Here is a 16,914-nt window from a genome sequence, read left to right on the forward strand (position 1 = left end):
TATGCTGGACTCTGACCAAGGGCCTTAGAAATCTTTACCAGAGTTGCTGAGTATATACCTACAAGTAGCACTGTTCATAGTCTTCCTGTTAGAATGAACTATATATATCACAGGTAAATTTCTTAAGTATAATGAAGCTACTAGGATGGTGATGTTCAATGCTATTTCAGAAAGGGAAAAATACCTCGCAAAATGTCTCAGTTGCTGGATTCCATAAGACATTTTTTCTTCCTGGGCAAAACACAGTTTCGTTTTGTTTTGTTTTTTAAAGTTTATTTACTTATTTTGAGAAAGAAAGAAAGAGAGAGCACGTGTGCATGCATACACATGAGTGGGGGAGGAAGAAAGGAAAGAGGAGAGAGAGATCCCAAGCAGGCTCTGAACTGTCAGCACAGAGCCTGACGTGGGGTTCAAACTCACAAACTGTGAGACCGTGACCTGAGCCAAAATCAAGAGTCAGACACTTAACTGATTCAGCCACCCAGGCACCCTGAGCACAGCTGATCTTTAGGAACATGCAAACATGAGGCTTCTATTAAGTGTCAGCAACACACATAGTCAATTACTGACACCCATGCTAGTTTCTCTTGTACACATAAACCATCACCTCATGGTTAAAAGCAATTCCGCATCATCATAAGCAATTTTCCTTTTCTAAGGTTCTGAAAAGCTACTCATTCCTTCAAATTTTGATTCTTAGAAACAACAAATGTTATTTGAATCCAAGAGTGTCACGGAAGAAGATAATGAGGTAAAGTAAATTCGCAGCCAGAATAAAATGGAATACAAATACACATAATGTACGGAGTTATTAGAGGGATTAAAGAAGAATGAATACAAAGTGCTTAGCTGTAGGGGCGCCTGGGTGGCTCAGTCGGTTAAGCGGCCGGCTTTGGCCCAGGTCATGATCTCGCGGTCCATGAGTTCGAGCCCCGCGTCGGGCTCTGTGTGACAGCCCAGAGCCTGGAGCCTGTTTCAGATTCTGTGTCTCCCTCTCTCTGACCCTCCCCCGTTCATGCTTTGTCTCTCTCTGTCTCAAAAATAAATAAACACTAAAAAAAAAAAATTAAAAAAAAAAAAGTGCTTAGCTGTATAGTTAAGAGTATACAGTTATAGTTAACAACTCCGTAAATGTTGACTATTACTGTTAGTTGTCCAAAAAACGAGTTTTGGCCATAACATGTTTTAATGTGACTCATACCTAGCTCAAAGTCATCCTAAAACAGGAGATCAAAAATGTTCTCAGTAATAATAACAGAAGTATATAATTTCTGAACTAGAAGATAATATTTAAGTATATATCCAAATTTCTGGGTTATTCTTTGGTGTGTGTGTGTGGGGGGGGAGTTTAGACCTTCATCTCTTTACAGTCATAGCTAATAATTGATATTGTTTAAATGTAAAAAAAGTATTAAAACTGGAATCAATGGACAATAAATTGGTCTCTTCTAGTAATTTATTTACAGCAGCTCTAGATTTTTAATGTGATACAGTGAGTGCAAAACTGAACTGCAATAATAATCTCTTTAGTGTGGTCTCTTTCTGGAATGCTGCATTTCCAATGCCAACATAAATAAAACTGGAAGAAATTTAGGAAATTAGAACACTACCTAAACTTCTGAAAAGGTTATCTTAAGTGGTCACTAGCTATGTTATTTGAGCAAATATACATGAACGACAAACTAGGAAGTATTTGCTATTTGAAACTTAAATGAGCAAGAGTGTCTAATCTCAGGTACTAGAGTCAACTGAATTTATTAAGATGAAAACAAATTTCTGGCACAAGAGAATCACACTACAACTTTTAGTAAAAGAACTACTAATATCTAAAACCAAACAATCTGCAAAGGCAGGGAAGGAAAAGAAAATGGGTTCAGAAATTCTTTCTGTTAGAATCCCATTAGGCTAGTGCATTAAGATGGTCCTCAAGACAGAATGGACTAAAAAGAGGATAATTCCCAGTATGAGAAGAATGAAAGTTCACACAATCTAACTTAAGTTTGCTTAATTATAACCTTAAAATTTGTTTAAAAAAAAAAAAAATCACAGCTCAAAACACAATGAAATCAATACTAAAAGTCAAAACAAATAAGTACAACCAACTCTCAATTATTCTAGGGTGATTTGAAAGTATTAATAAGAATTACTTTAAAAAAAAGATAATAGAGATATAGTCCACTAATTAGGGGAGAGTACTGACTTCATGCTCCCACTTTTTCCACACCAGGTAAAATCAAGAATTGGCTGTACTAAAGAGAAGAAGGCTGAGAGCTAGCTGTCCAGTTGTGTAATAGCCAGAATGGCAGAATGTGAATCATTTAGTTAATTCTGTAATTGATTTTTATCTACAACACTGATTCTACAGTCGCAGAGGAAAAGTCAGACTACCTTGGAACTTATATCTGTTTCCAAACCGATCCTATAAGGCTATTCCATGGCATGCATAATTAACAATTCTAGCTCTATTCCAGCATTCTTTCTCCTCCATTCTGGAATCCAGCACACCCATAGTTAGATTTCTACCCACAAACGAAAGCCCAAATGCCAGTCTTTGGTGGCAATCTGTACATGCAGATGTGCGGCCTCAGAATACCTCCAAAAAATCCACTAAATGGGTAAGCTAAAAAGTGAAGTCATTAAAAAAAATTTTTTTACAAGGTTTTCTGTTTTGTTTTTACAAATTTAAAAATCAAATCTTAATTCTACTTACTATTTGGTGGCCCTGTTGCCTGGTATGATGGATAAGATGCCGAAATAGTAGGACGAGAGAAGACTGGAGGTTCATCTCCAAACACCACAATCATGACCTGAATAAGCCCCAACAAGTCTGACTGTGGCTAAAAACAGAAAACAAATTTAAGTCAGCTACAGACTTCCTTTTTGGCAAAAAGGAGAAGAATGGCCATTTCTTACTCGTTTTCAACTGGGCTTGGTAACTTTTTTTGTAGGACCCCAAACATGAAAATTCTACTGAATTAACTTAATAAAGCTAGGTGATTTTCACTTATCACTTATGTGTAGCAAAACTGTTGCTTCATGTATATAAAAATGACACTAGCCAAAGCAGTACAATGCAAAATTCAGACAGTACTGTTCATTTGACTCTGTACAGCTAACTAAAACTTATTATATTGCCTATGGACAAATTAAGTTTTCTGGTACCAATTCAGGATGAATGTAAACACTAGTCACAAACAATATTTCAGGCCTTTAAAAGATAACAATGCTACCTTGGAAACATGTTCCGAGACTAATTTTCATTAGACAGTATTATGAACTCTAAAATTATAGGTATGCTCTGCCTTAAAATCACTAGATCACTGCACAAAAGACAAAAATTGTTACAGAATCTTTCCTTCCAAAAATGCTTGTTTTTCCAAAAGGTTGCTAAATTTTTCTCTCAAGTATCTATCGACCACTACTAGAAGATAAACTATGCTAGGCAAAGTTGTTCAGGGCAGCTTATTTGATGGTTCCATTTTCACCCCTTGTTATGTTTTGCATACATCTCATCTCATATACTTCATTCACTAGCTCATCAGGTTCGGAAGGATTACTTAATCGTCTTGATCAGCTAATCGTCATCTTCACACCTTCTCTTCTCCCAATAGAAGTGTTCACTAACAATTTTTAACTTTCCAAAGCACCAAACTCATCTCTTGCGTTTGATTTTCCCCTAACTTACAGACAATAACAATAACACTACAGAAAGCTTCTTGTGAAAACTTGCCAACTCCCACTATTCCCATACCTTTCGTCTGTGAATGTAAAAGCTGAGACTGGGGGTAAGCATGTGCAGTATGTGTAGCACGGAGGGGCATGGGCTAGGATCGGACCTGGCTGAGGCGGCATGGCTACAGAGGACACTTTTTTCTCCTGTTAATTATTTGGTTCAACAAAACTCCCAGCCTAAATCATAACTTCATACGTTTTAAAAATTGAGATATAATTTGCATACCGTAAAATTTACCTTCTAAAGTACACATAGTTCAGTGTTTTTTTCCATCACCACTATCTAATTCCAGAAGATTTTCATCACCCCCAAAAGAAACCCGTACCCGTTAGTAGTCACTTCCCACCCCCCCAAACCGCCCCCACTACAGCCCTTGGCAACCATTAATCTATTTTCTGTCAATGGATTTACCTATTCCGCACATTTCATATAAATGGAATCACACAGTATGTGACCGTTTATATCTGACATCTTTCGCTTAGTGTAAGATTTTCAAAGTTCATCCAGGTTGGAGTATGAATCAGTACTTCATTCATGTATTTTCATGACCAGTTTTGCCAGACCTAGTTTTATTTTAATTCTTTATCATACCATTAATCTCACACAAAATTCTTTGAAGGAAGAAAAATTAATCTTTAATATCAGCTTCCTGGCATAATGCAAAGCAACAGGTCATGAATTCAAACTATTTCAGAATGACTAATTCAGAATGATACAGGATATGAAAAAAGTAGGAATACTGCAGCCTAAGGACCAACTGAAATAGACCACACCTTTAAAAAATTGCTTTCCCACTGAAAATCCTGCATGTAAAATGCCTCTCTTCTTGAAACCCCCTTTTACTTGTTTTTCCAGCAAGCAATAAAAAGGTCAGATTTTACATTCTAGGTAGTACAGGATACATATTCAGGATTAGGATCAATAAGCAATTTCAATAGGAAGACCAAGCTGAATGACAGCAGCCCCACTTTATGTTCTGTCATGCTAGATTATTGCAGCAGCCTCCCAAGCGGCCTCCAGTTTTACATACTTAGCACTGGGAGTTTTCTACGAAAGTTCAAGCTCCTTCTTCCATAATAGAGAGCTGTTGCTGAGAATCAACTGTTTGGGCAGGGACCATATACTCCAGTCCTTCTTGCAAGTGGGTTTTATCAATGGACCATAAGCAGAAGTGACAACTTCTAAGCCAAGGTGGATAAGAAGGGAGTTGTTCCTTTACCACTCTCTCAATGCTTGTCTTCCTTAATGCAGGGGACTCCTACATCCTGGAAGATGGTGGTACCACAAACTGGGAAGAAGAGCCTCTGTCCCTGGCACCAAGTAGAGGAAAGCTGCTTGCCATGAGGAACACTCCCAGTGGACTATAACGTGGGCAAGAAACTTCTACAGTATTAAGCCTCTTAGCAGTTTGGGCTTTACATTTTAAAGCAGTTAGTGACTATTAGAGAGCAAATCAATGTATTCATCTGGTACACTTCATCAGACATTATACCTAATATTCATTGCTTCTAATACACTACTCTTGCTCAAGTCTAAAAAATGACTCCCAACTGTCTACTGAAGGACAAAGTCCTTAGCTAACAATCAGGATACTTCATGGTATAGCCCCGAATACCATAAAGTTAGCCATCGTTGTGCCTTTTCCGTGAGATTTGTGACATCTGTCATACATAGTGTATGACATATGTAACTTTAAAGAGTAATAATAAAGAAAATGCCTGGGAGCCATTATCCATGTTAAGAAATAGAAGACTGACAGTAATTTAGGAGCTCCAGACTGCATCCCCTCTATCTACTCAAGAGGTAAACCACTTCTCTGATTTAGTGGATAATCATTCCTTTTGTTTTACTTTAAATGTACTACCTTATGAATGATTTCCTAAAGTTTAAACTGGCCTGTTTTTGAACTTCATACGAATTTAACCAAAAGCTGTGTATCTATTGAGATTTGTTGCTTTTGTTTAGTCATGTTTGTAAGATACATTCCTCTTAAAGAGTATAGCTATATTTAACTCGTTTTCATTGGTGTATACAGTAGTAAAAATGCTACAACTTCCTTATTCCTTTTCCTGTTCTTAATGGTCAGCAAAGTTGCATCCAATCTTCGGGAATGTAGGCTATAGCGATTCTTGCTGTATTTCTTAGTACGTATGTACAGGGTTACTCTTGTGCAGCGGTTCTCAACTGGGGGTGACAGATTTGCCTCCTGGGGGCTCTTCAGAAATGCCAAGAGACATTTTGGTCGTCACGGCTGGGCATTATGCTATCGGCATCTTGTGGGTAAAGGCCAGAGATCCTGCATCTTACAACGGACAGGATAGCCCTTCCACAATAAAGAATTATTATGATGTCAAAGTGCTGAGGCATATACCTACGTGTGGAAGTGCTAGGTCATAGGGTGTGTGCCCACAACTTTACTAGGTAATGCCAAACTGGTTTTACCTCCCACTGGTGGCATTGAGGTATTCTCTTTCTCCATACCCTAACTTTTAGCACTGTCAATTGGTAGTACAAATTTGATGGATATGTAGTGTTATCTCATTGTGATTTTAATTTACATATTTCCCTCACTACTAGCAGGGTTAAACATCTTTCCATGTTTACTGGAAATGAGGATTTCTCTTTTGTGAAGTACTTGTTCAGCAGTTTTATTTAAGGGTCCCTGGGTGGCTCAGTTGGTTAAACTTCCGACTCTAGATTTTGGCTCAGGTCATGGTGTCATAGTTCGTGAGATTGAGCCCAACATCTGGCTCTGAGCTGACAGCTCCGAGCCTGCTTAGGATTCTCTCTCCCTCTCCCCCACTCTCTCTCTCTCTCAAAATAAATAAACTTAAAAAAATATTAAGTCTTTAAAAAAAAAAAAAAAAAGAGTTTTACCTATTTTTCTACTGGGTTCTTTATGATTCCCAAGTTATTTTTACATTCCGGATGGTATTATTCTACATTATTCTGAGGGTATTAAGTATTACAGATATATTCTTCCAGTTTGTGGTTTTTTCATACTTTTCAATGTGTCTTTAATAGAAATTCTCAATTTGTGTAAGTTTAAGGTAAAACTTATTATTCTTTCCTTTCCAAAGCATTAGTAAATGCTTTGTGTCTTGTTATAACCAAAAACAAAAACAGGGGTATCTGCGTGGCTCAGTCGATTAAGCAACTGAGTCTTGATTTTGGCTCAGGTCATGATCTCATGGTTGTGGGATGAAGCCCTGCGTCAGGCTCCAACGCTGAGCATGGATTCTCTTCCTCCCTCTCCCTCTCTCAAAATAAATAAAATAAACTTAGGAAAAAAAAAAAACTTCCTGCAAGATCATGAAGGTAATCTTCTATACTGTTTTTTCCCTTTTGCCTTTCACAATCTACCTAAAATTTTTGTGTATTCTATGAATAGGAATCCAACTGCCCCAGCTCTATTACTGAAAAGTTTGTCTTACCTCCAGTCTTAATTACTAGTTTTATAATACATTTTGACATCTGGAAGGCAAGTCCCTTCTACCTTATTCTTCTTGGAGAGTGCCTTAGCTATGCTCAATCTTTTGCATCTCAATATAAATTTTAGATTCAGCTTATCAAGTTTACAAAAGTAACAAACGAATATACAAAGAAACAAAAACTATTAGGACAAAGACCAAAGTGTAAAGAACCATGAATAAGGTTCTCTCTCCTTTAAGTCTTCTTTCTTTAAGGTCTTTCAATAAAATTAAAATTTTTTTCCATAATGGATTTGTAAATCTTTTGTAAGGTTTATTCATAAGTCATTAGCATTAAAAAATATAAAGTATTCATTTATCAGTTCATTACTTCTCTATTCTGCTGAATCCCATCTGCTACTAAACCTGTGTGTTGAGTTCTTAATTTGTATTATTCTCTTTTCCAGGTCTGAGATTTCCACTTGGTTCCTTTTTAACATAATTCTCCACCTTGAACATATTAATCACAATCATTTTCGAGTCTGTGTCTGGTAACTGGAATACCTGGGGGTTGTGGTGTCCAGTTTCTACTGTCTCTTTGTCTCTTTCCCCCTCTTTGTCCTCTTTCTTGACATGCTTGATAATTTTAAATTGTATGCTGGACACTGAAAAATTACAGAGGCTCTATACACTATCTTTCTCTAGGAAGGGTTTACCTTATCTTATGGCAGGCAGATACTATGAGAATCACCTTAATATAATCAAGACTGAGCTGATTCAAGGCTCTTGGAGTGTGTTCCTCCAGTGGCATCATCTAAGAGCCTAGGATGTTTACTTACACCCCTCCTCCTTTTTAAAAAAAGTTTTTATTTATTTTGAGAGAGAGAGGGAGAGCATGTGTGCACAAGCAGGGGAGGGGCAGAGAGGGACAGAGAGAGAATCCGAAGCAGGCTCCACGCTGTCAGTGCAGAGCCCAACACAGGGCTCGATCTTAGGAACCGTGAGATCATGACCTGAACTGATACCAAGGGTAGGACGCTTAAGTGACTGAGCCACCCAGGTGCCCCCCTCCTCCTTGATAAGGTTCCAAACTTCTAGTGTCTCTTCAACCTGGGACTGCAGAAAACTTGGCTAGGTTTTTCAGAGGCTTCTGCTTAGCTTTTTAACCTGTCTTTGAAGCTTGGAATTGAGCTTATCGCTTGAGGGGGCAACTCAGATTATCTGGTTTGCTTCTTTGTAGCTTCCTCTTCTCCTATTATCTTGGCTCCTAAAGTACTAGCTATGTTAGCAGACTGTCGTCTTTTGAACACTGTGAAACTGCTAGAAACTCTGTAGGCTTCTTTCCCTCTGAGCTAAGCGCCCCCAACCCAGATTCTTAGTCTCTCACCCTCCATCAAGAATCAGTAAACACCCGTAGGGAAAGTTGGCAGAAGGTTGGCTCCTCTCTTTGCAGTTCCCTTCTCTATAGGATCTTGGCCCCTCAAATCCTGATTGCCACAACAGTTCTCCAAAGCCTTCTACAGATGTCTGTACTCTGACTTTTCTAGTTGTCTTTGATGGTAACATTGGTCTGCCAGAGCTATACCAGCAGAGACAAAAACAGAAGTTTCGTACTACTATTCCTACTTGATAGGAATGCTCTGAGTAATGAGATTTGAAGTTTCACAAATATATGCCACCTACACTACTTGTTAAAATGCATTTCCCATTATGTGAATCCCATCTATTCTTAAAGGTTCAGCTCAAGCAAATAAAATAGTGACTATGTATATTCTGTAAAGTACCAAGCTCTACACAAATATATTGCTTTTGGAGAACCTTTTCCAATCATCCAGCTCAGTGATTGGTATCTCATGTGAACTTCTCTCTCCTCTTGGGAATCCTCTTTGAGTGTTAACAGAAAGTAGATTCTAGGGACCAAAATAGATAAAATGCAATAAATTCACAGAAGACTGTTAATACTTACGTGTTTCCATTCATGTAGATAAGGAAGATATATCTTCCCGTTTGCATCAACATGCTTTCCTGTTTTAATAGTCATTGAACTAGTAGGTTTAACAAAACAGATAGGGGGATTATATGGGTATGTGTCCAGCAGCCACAGGCATATTGGAATATTATATATATTACCTGAGAGAGAAAGAGAAACTTCAATTACTCTATTATTTTTTAATAATGGCTTAGTAGGTAAGCAAGAGAGAGCTACAACTAAGCAACACTTAGAAGGAAAATCACAAGAAATATTTTAGGTTTCAAAGTTCTGTTTAAGGTGTTTCTCAAATTTTCAGTTTATAAAATACATCAGCAGGATTAAGGAGCTAACTGTTCACTACTCTGCCACTGTCTGCTTGCTGCTATAAAAACATTCTTTGCAAGTTATCTTATGGATAACCTTGCAACTTTAGTCTTGTCATTTCAGTTCATAAGGTTCACTGGGAAGGGATATAAAAGGAAGACTACGGATTATGGTGTCCTATCAGAAAGTGACATAAGAAGCTACACTTGAAACTCCCTTGCCAAAAGCCAGACTATAAGACCCAAACAAACTGTCAAACAGATGTTGATCGGTGGTCACAGCTTGACCGGTCCCTATGGTATCTTCAGCGACAGTTACTCAGAATCAATGTCATCCCTGTTTCTTGCTTTAGGTAACAGAATCTCTCTCAGTTCAGGAATTAGACTCAGTGTAGTCAAACTGAACAGTGTTTCAAAGGAACAACAGTTAACATACTGAACATAAGCCATCTCCTTTTCTTACTAAGCTCAAAGCCCAATGTCCCAAATAATCATTTGAATCACCTAACGTAATTCAGATGCATTTTTCCCCTTTGGAAACAGTTTCACTTCACATGAATATATACATATAAATTGCACTTAAATCAGACAGCTGTGGGACTTTGGATTTATTTTTTACTCAAAACTACATCTACAATGGAAAAAAAAAAAAAACCTCCAATAGAATATATCCTAACATAGAACATAAGTTTATTTCAGTTACCAGAATTCTTTGCTTTGTGACAATAAAGAATTCTACAGAATTACTTAGGCTTAGGAACTATGCCATATGAATGATAGTAAGGGAAGAGAAAAGGTAGTTTATATATTTTTCATACATGCTAATATATATTTATATATTATACATTCATATTCATATAATATGTATTCATATATACATGAAATATATATATATATATAATCTTTAATTATGCCATAGTTTCCTGCCTCCCTCTCCCCACCATACAACGATTTCTCCCACCCAAGTTTACTTCCTGAGGGCAAAGTCAATAATTTTGAATTTTACTCAGTCCTTCCTAAATTCATCATAGCTGCTTTTTTCAATGCCAATGCTCAAGTGTTTTTTCTCTCTGTCTGGAACATCCATTCTGATATAAATGGTTGACTCACCCTTTTACACCAAATTCAAATTTTGTTTCCTCCATGATCTTCCCACATGGTCTTATTCTCCTCTGTAATCTCATTGCACCCTTACATTTTTATCATTATACAGCAGTTGCAGGACACTGTAAATAACTATTCCCTCTGTTTCTCCTACTTGTGTAAGTTCTTCCAGAGAAGACACATCCTTTATTCACCTTTGTATCCACAGCCCCATCCCCTATGCCTCATGCACAACAGGTACTATATAAAATCAATGGATATATTACAGAGACACAGGTCTTAGGTAGTCACGAGGAATAATTAAGACACAGAACTGTCCAAAAACACAACCATCGTTTATGAAACTGAATGCTCCCTTATCACTGTAAGTATTCCAGCAGAGACTGGCTAAGAGAGACTTAATTATCCATCATCAGCATTATCACCAACATTATAGCCATAAATAATAGCTACTTTTGATATCTGTTTATCAAACAGGCTCTGTGCTAAGTCCTTCACATTATCACAATGAATTCATTTTTTTGAGTTAGTTCTATTATCCAATTGTTATGATGTCCATTGTCACATCACAAAACTGACAGGATTACAGAGACAGAAGTGAAACCTTACTCTGCCCTGACTTTAAAGCCTCTACCTTAGCCACTGTACTATACAGCTTCCCACTGTTGGAAAAGCCTGGATGAGATGGGAGGCTGAACTACAAGGCATCTAAAATCCCTTTCTAGGGGCACCTGGCTGGCTTGGTTGGTAAAGCACGTGATTCTTCATCTCAGGGGTTGTGAATTCAAGCCCCTACATTGGGCGTAGAGGTTACTTAAGAATAAAATCTTTGTTTAAAAAAATCCTTCCTAGTTATAAGATTCTCTGATTCAATGAAACATCAAAATCTTCCAGTGCACCGAGGCATTTATTTGTTGACATATCTTTATAAAGAAGTCGGGGGGAAAAGGTGAAAGTATTAGGTGCTGCTGCCAAATGAAGTTCAATTAGAAAAAAAGTTAAAAATATCTATATCCTCAGGGCGCCTGGGTGGCTCAGTCGGTTAAGCGTCTGACTTCGGCTCAGGTCATGATCTCACGGTTTGTGAGTTCAAGCCCTGTGTCAGGCTCTGTGCGGACTGCTCAGAGCCTGGAGCCTGCTTCAGATTCTGTGTCTCCCCCTCTCTCTGCCTCTCCCCTGATCATGCTCTGTCTCTCAATAAATAAACGTTAAAAAAATGAAAAAAAAAAAATCTGTATCATCATGAGAGTCATAGAAAGTAGGTTTAATTTACTTGTAACTCTTTGGCAACCTACTAGGTGAATCGCAATGCATCTATGCTGGAAACATAAATTACTTAAGATGCTTACCTTTATAAGGCACAGGAATTGTTCCAGTGAGGTTCATTAGTTCCCTGGAACTGCCATCATTAAAAACTGAAAGGAAAAGAATAATGATTCAATCACGAGCATCTTCACAGACACTCCCATATAAGTTATTCTTTCAGAAACACTGGTTAAAACTCATGATTACCCTTGAAAGGAGCGAACTTGTTAATGGCCATTAATCATCCATTTTGTCCAACAACAAAATATCCCTTGTTGATTCACTCAATGGGATCAGTTTTTAAATGAGTAAAGAAAAGATCCTTTGAATTACTTGGAAAAATGAATGTGAGTAATACAGTCCTGGTAAACATAAGCTCTGGGTTCCCAACTAATATGATTATGAAGTTACTTAAAAAACACTATCAACTGACACCATACTAAATGTTAATCTAATATCACTCAGTTTTAGATTGCTCAGATGTTTATCCCTACTCAATGTCATTCTCAATCTGAATGTAGTATCAAAACACAGTATTAAAAAAAGTTCTCAAATATAGTCATCTTTTGATACAAACATTTCTCCTAACATGTAAGTTTTTCTATCTGTAATTGATTATAATTAAGGCACGTAATTTATATTATTACATGGACTGCTATTATTTGTCATAATGATTTGGAATTAACACCGTATCACACAGGGGAAAAGCTGTAATGTGCATTACAAAGACACAGAACTGCAAGGCTGACCTCAGTTCTTTTACTTACTATTGACAATTACAATCTGTGCTATAATTTATCCTGATTTTGTACTTTCTAAAAACCACCTTATTTAAATTTAGGGCTTTAACTACTTTAAAAGCATGGTGATAATAATGGTTTAGACTTGGTCCAGCCACACAAACCTATATAAAATTTACTCAGTGATGTTGGGGTCTCTGTCAGTTTAGGTAAGCATATTTACTCTTTAGCATCCAGTAAAAACCAAACACTTAAAGTTCTGGCCACAGTCACTTTTTTCCCTTATGGAAGCCATTTTTAAATTAACTCTAATTTTGGTAATATGAGGCTTTTCCCAGATCTATGTACAACAGTACAGTATGTGGACAGGAAGGAGAATCATGCCCTCGGTTTGGGAGAGGAATTCCTGTTCATGTCTTTACTATTTGGAAAATTCAGGACTGACTGCCTCTCTGTTAACCCTCACCTCTTGTCACCAAGCTCCTAATGTTTTCAAAGCCCTTGCAGTGAGTGGAGTTTAGAATGACAGTTTCACCTACAAAATTCAGCTCTTAGCCCTCAGTGCCAAGAGCCTCATGATGGACAGGAGGCAGCATGGGTATTCCCTTGGCCCTGGCATTTTTGGGGTTTATAAGGACACAGAGTTGGAGAGATGACATTAAGATTGGTGAAGAAAAAAAGGCCTTTTAAGAAAAAAAAAAAAAAAAACAACTCGAGGTATTGTCATTTCTTACTTAAGTCGCAATTTTATTTCATCTCAGTAGAAAGTGGACACACGTGTCACCTATCTACTCTATAGAATTAAGGACCATATTTAAAAAACTGTTTTCCTCATCTATAAAATGAAAGAGGTATTCCAGAATATTGTTTTACAAAATGTGTTCCTAGGAATATAAAGAGATGCTCTGGGGAAGGGAAAAAAAAAAAAAAAAAAAAAAGGTCCATAGCTAATCAGCTTTAGGGTATACTGTATAGTTGACTCTCTTCTCTTCTCTGTTGGTGAGTATAGGCGCTCAGAAATCTTGCTGCAAAGAAACCCATTTAATTTTGTTTAGTTTATGACTGTTCAAACTGATCCCTCCCATCCCCACAAGAAACAGTCTTCATAACTGTGGATAAAATTTGGGTAGATGATAAACTAAACTATTTTTAAGATCTCCTCTAGGTCTAAATTTGCATAGTTCTGTTAGAGTATTTTTTTAAAACTTAAAATAGCTAAACAAATAAGTTATTACTAGATCGTGTCATTTCTTGTCCAACACTTGTTTAGGTGGAGGTTCAGTCCTACAAAGGAAACACCAACAAACTTAGAGGAAAATGGGAAACCTACAATTATTAAAGAAAAGAGTAAACTCAAAGGACAGCAATTGATATTTTTATTATATAAACTCACCATATGAATCCAACACAGGTTTGAGATCTTTGTATAAAGTAATAACATTGACAGTTTCACGTACAGTTAGGTCTCTGTATTTGTACTGAAAAGCAAAATCACACAGGAATTTAGTTTAAAACCAGTGCACATTATTTTGCTGCCTAATTTTCAAAATTCTATTTTCTTAATAGCACTCTTCTTAAAAGTATAATGGTTCTCACTAATCATTAACATTAATTAAAGCCTGAAAGAACCTTGATAGCTTTCTCTCCAGCAACCTATTCAAACCCTTTACTCACCTCCATTTTAGCTCTTCTTTCCAACTGGAAATACCCTCCACCAAATCAAATCTTAACCTTTTTCAAACCTAGCTTTCACCTCTCTCCCCCTTCTTAATGAATCCTTTCCCCAACGTCCTTTTAGCCCATAATGATCTCTCCCTTTCCTCCAAACTCCATCATTTATTGTCAATACCAATTATTTTAAAATTTTTTATTTATTGTACTGTATTTTCATACCCCCACCTTGTACTACTCCACTCCAGGAAAACAAGAACCTGGTTTACACATTCTTGACGGATTAGGAGAACAGGGGATGGTGACCTCCATCTTATTACAATTATCGAATCTCACCAACTAACAAGCTCCATCCTTGCACACAAAGCTTTCAATCAGCTTTTAGTACTTCTCGCTTAAAAAGAAGCAATCGGCGGGAACCTACATGGCTCAGTCGGTTAAGCGTCTGACTTCGGTTCAGATCATGATCTCCTGGTTTGTGAGTTCGAGCCCCGGGTCGGGCTCTGTGCTGACAGCTCAGAGCCTGGATCCTGCTTCAGATTCTGTGTCTCCCCCTCTCTCTGTCCCTCCCATGCTCATGCTCTCTCTCTCTCTCAATAATAAATACACGTTAGAAAGTAAGTAAATAAATAAATGCATGCATGCAATCAGTTACTCCAAAAAGAAAGACTCCAAGAAACAGGTCAGAGACCAAAACAGAAAAGAAGGAATTAAGAAGTAACAGAAAAAAATGCAAGGAGCAGAAGAAAACTTCAAAAAGACTTAGCTTTAATACCTTCATTCATGAAATAAGAACACTTGGAGAAGAAAAGACTCTTGGACACAAAAAATGTGACAGTTGGGAAAGAAAGCAGTAGGAGGATTAGAATATATGGTCAAGGAAATCTCACAGAGATTAGTGCAAAAAGACATAGTGTAGCCAGACAATAAGGGAGAAAACACAAGAAAAATTAGGGAATCAATCCAGAAGGTCTACTGAAAGGAAACCCTTCAGCATTTCTTGCCTTCTTTTGTCCTGAAGTACCGCTTGTTCCGTGCTACGGGATCAGTCCTATCAGCACACAAACCTGTTCTTATTTCTACCATCCTATTTGCACAAACACGCTTCTGACCAGCCCCCTTCCTCAGCAGCTACAACCACACTTCTCACGGTTCTCCTGTATAGCAACTCTTGCAAAGAGCTCCCTAAATTTGCTGTGGTTGCTCTTTTCCTGTTCTCTCTTTTTAGAACTTTTTATTATGGAACATTTCAAACATATCCAAACGTAGGCAGAATAGTACAATGAGTGCCCTATATCGTACACCCAGCTTCAATGATAATCAACTCACAACCAATCTTAACTTATCACCTCATTCATCTTTTCCTCCTCCTTTATCATTCTGCAGCAAACTGTAACATCACATCCTGTCACCCATAAATAGTTGTGTATACCTTTAAACAAACTTTAAAAAACCCACAATACTATTATTATAGTAAAATAATCCGTTTCCTTAATATTATCAAAGATGCGGTCATATTTGTTTGAATAGAGATCCAAGTAAAGTCCATACACTGCTATTTTGTTTAGATGTCTTTTAATCTATAGATTCCCTCTCCCATCCTTCTGTTGATAATAGCTTTACTGAGATAATCAGTAATTCACATACCCTATAATTCACACACTTAACGTGAATTATACAAAGTTCAACGGTTTTCAGTACTGGGCTGTGCAACCACAATTTTAGAATATTTTCATCACCCCCAAAAGAAATTTGTACCCTGGGGCATGTGGGTGGCTCAGCTGGGTAAGCGTCCAACTCCTGATTTCAGCTCAGGCCGTGGTCTCAGGGTTTGTTGAGGTCAGCCCTGCATCCGGGTCTCTGCTGTTGGCGCCACTTCGGAATCCTGTCTCCCTTTCTCTCTGCCCCTCCCCCACTTGCGCTCACGCTCTCAAAAATAAACATTAAAAAAAATTTTTGTATCTTTAGCAATCATTCCCTCATAACTACCCCCTCCCCCTCAATTCACCTTAGACAACTGCTATTTTGTTTCTATCAATTTGCCTATTCTGGACGTTTCATGTAAATGGAATCATATAATATGTGGTCATTTATGATTAGTTTATGTTTATTTATTTTTGAGAGAGAGAAAACAAGCAGAGGAATGGCAGAGAGAGGGAGACAGAGGATCCGAAGCAGGCTCCACTGTGAGCTCCGAGCCTGATGTGGCCCGAAACTCACAAACCATGAGATCATGACCTGAGCTGAAGTCAGAGGCTTAACTGACTGAGCTACTCAGGTGACCCTACTTTTATTTTTTTTTTATTATTTAAAAAAAAAAAAATTTTTTTTTTAACGTTTATTTATTTTTGAGACAGAGAGAGACAGAGCATGAACAGGGGAGGGTCAGAGAGAGAGGGAGACACAGAATCTGAAATGGGCTACGGGCTCTGAGCGGTCAGCACAGAGCCCTTTGCGGGGCTCGAACTCACAGACCGTGAGATCATGACCTGAGCCGAAGTCAGCCGCTTAACCGACTGAGCCACCCAGGCGCCCCAATGCCCCTACTTTTATTATCCTACTCACTATTCCTACTTCTCTATTCATGGGCTGGATAGAAAAGAAGTTGATACTCAGAACTGACATTACCACTTGTAGGAGACTCAGTTTTTCAGAT

The 16,914-nt window shown here is 37.7% G+C and overlaps 1 protein-coding gene and 1 long non-coding RNA gene across 2 annotated transcripts in view; one reads left to right on the forward strand and one right to left on the reverse strand.

The window, feature by feature from the left end:
• TSG101 (tumor susceptibility 101) overlaps window positions 1-16,914 on the reverse strand; it is a 39,525-nt gene that overhangs the window by 20,854 nt on the left and 1,757 nt on the right. Inside the window, exons 2-5 of the mRNA XM_058688417.1 lie at window positions 13,981-14,065; window positions 11,892-11,957; window positions 9,110-9,273; window positions 2,711-2,837 (exon numbers count right to left, since the gene is read on the reverse strand). Coding sequence (XP_058544400.1) covers window positions 2,711-2,837; window positions 9,110-9,273; window positions 11,892-11,957; window positions 13,981-14,065 — 442 coding nt within the window. The remainder of the gene's footprint in view (window positions 1-2,710; window positions 2,838-9,109; window positions 9,274-11,891; window positions 11,958-13,980; window positions 14,066-16,914) is intronic.
• LOC131487574 (uncharacterized) lies at window positions 2,519-5,464 on the forward strand. Its single transcript, XR_009249817.1, has 2 exons — window positions 2,519-2,615; window positions 4,985-5,464. It is a non-coding gene; the product is annotated as an uncharacterized LOC131487574 (long non-coding RNA).

The sequence above is a fragment of the Neofelis nebulosa genome, chromosome 10, assembly GCF_028018385.1.
Source record: "Neofelis nebulosa isolate mNeoNeb1 chromosome 10, mNeoNeb1.pri, whole genome shotgun sequence".
NCBI lineage: Eukaryota > Metazoa > Chordata > Mammalia > Carnivora > Felidae > Neofelis > Neofelis nebulosa.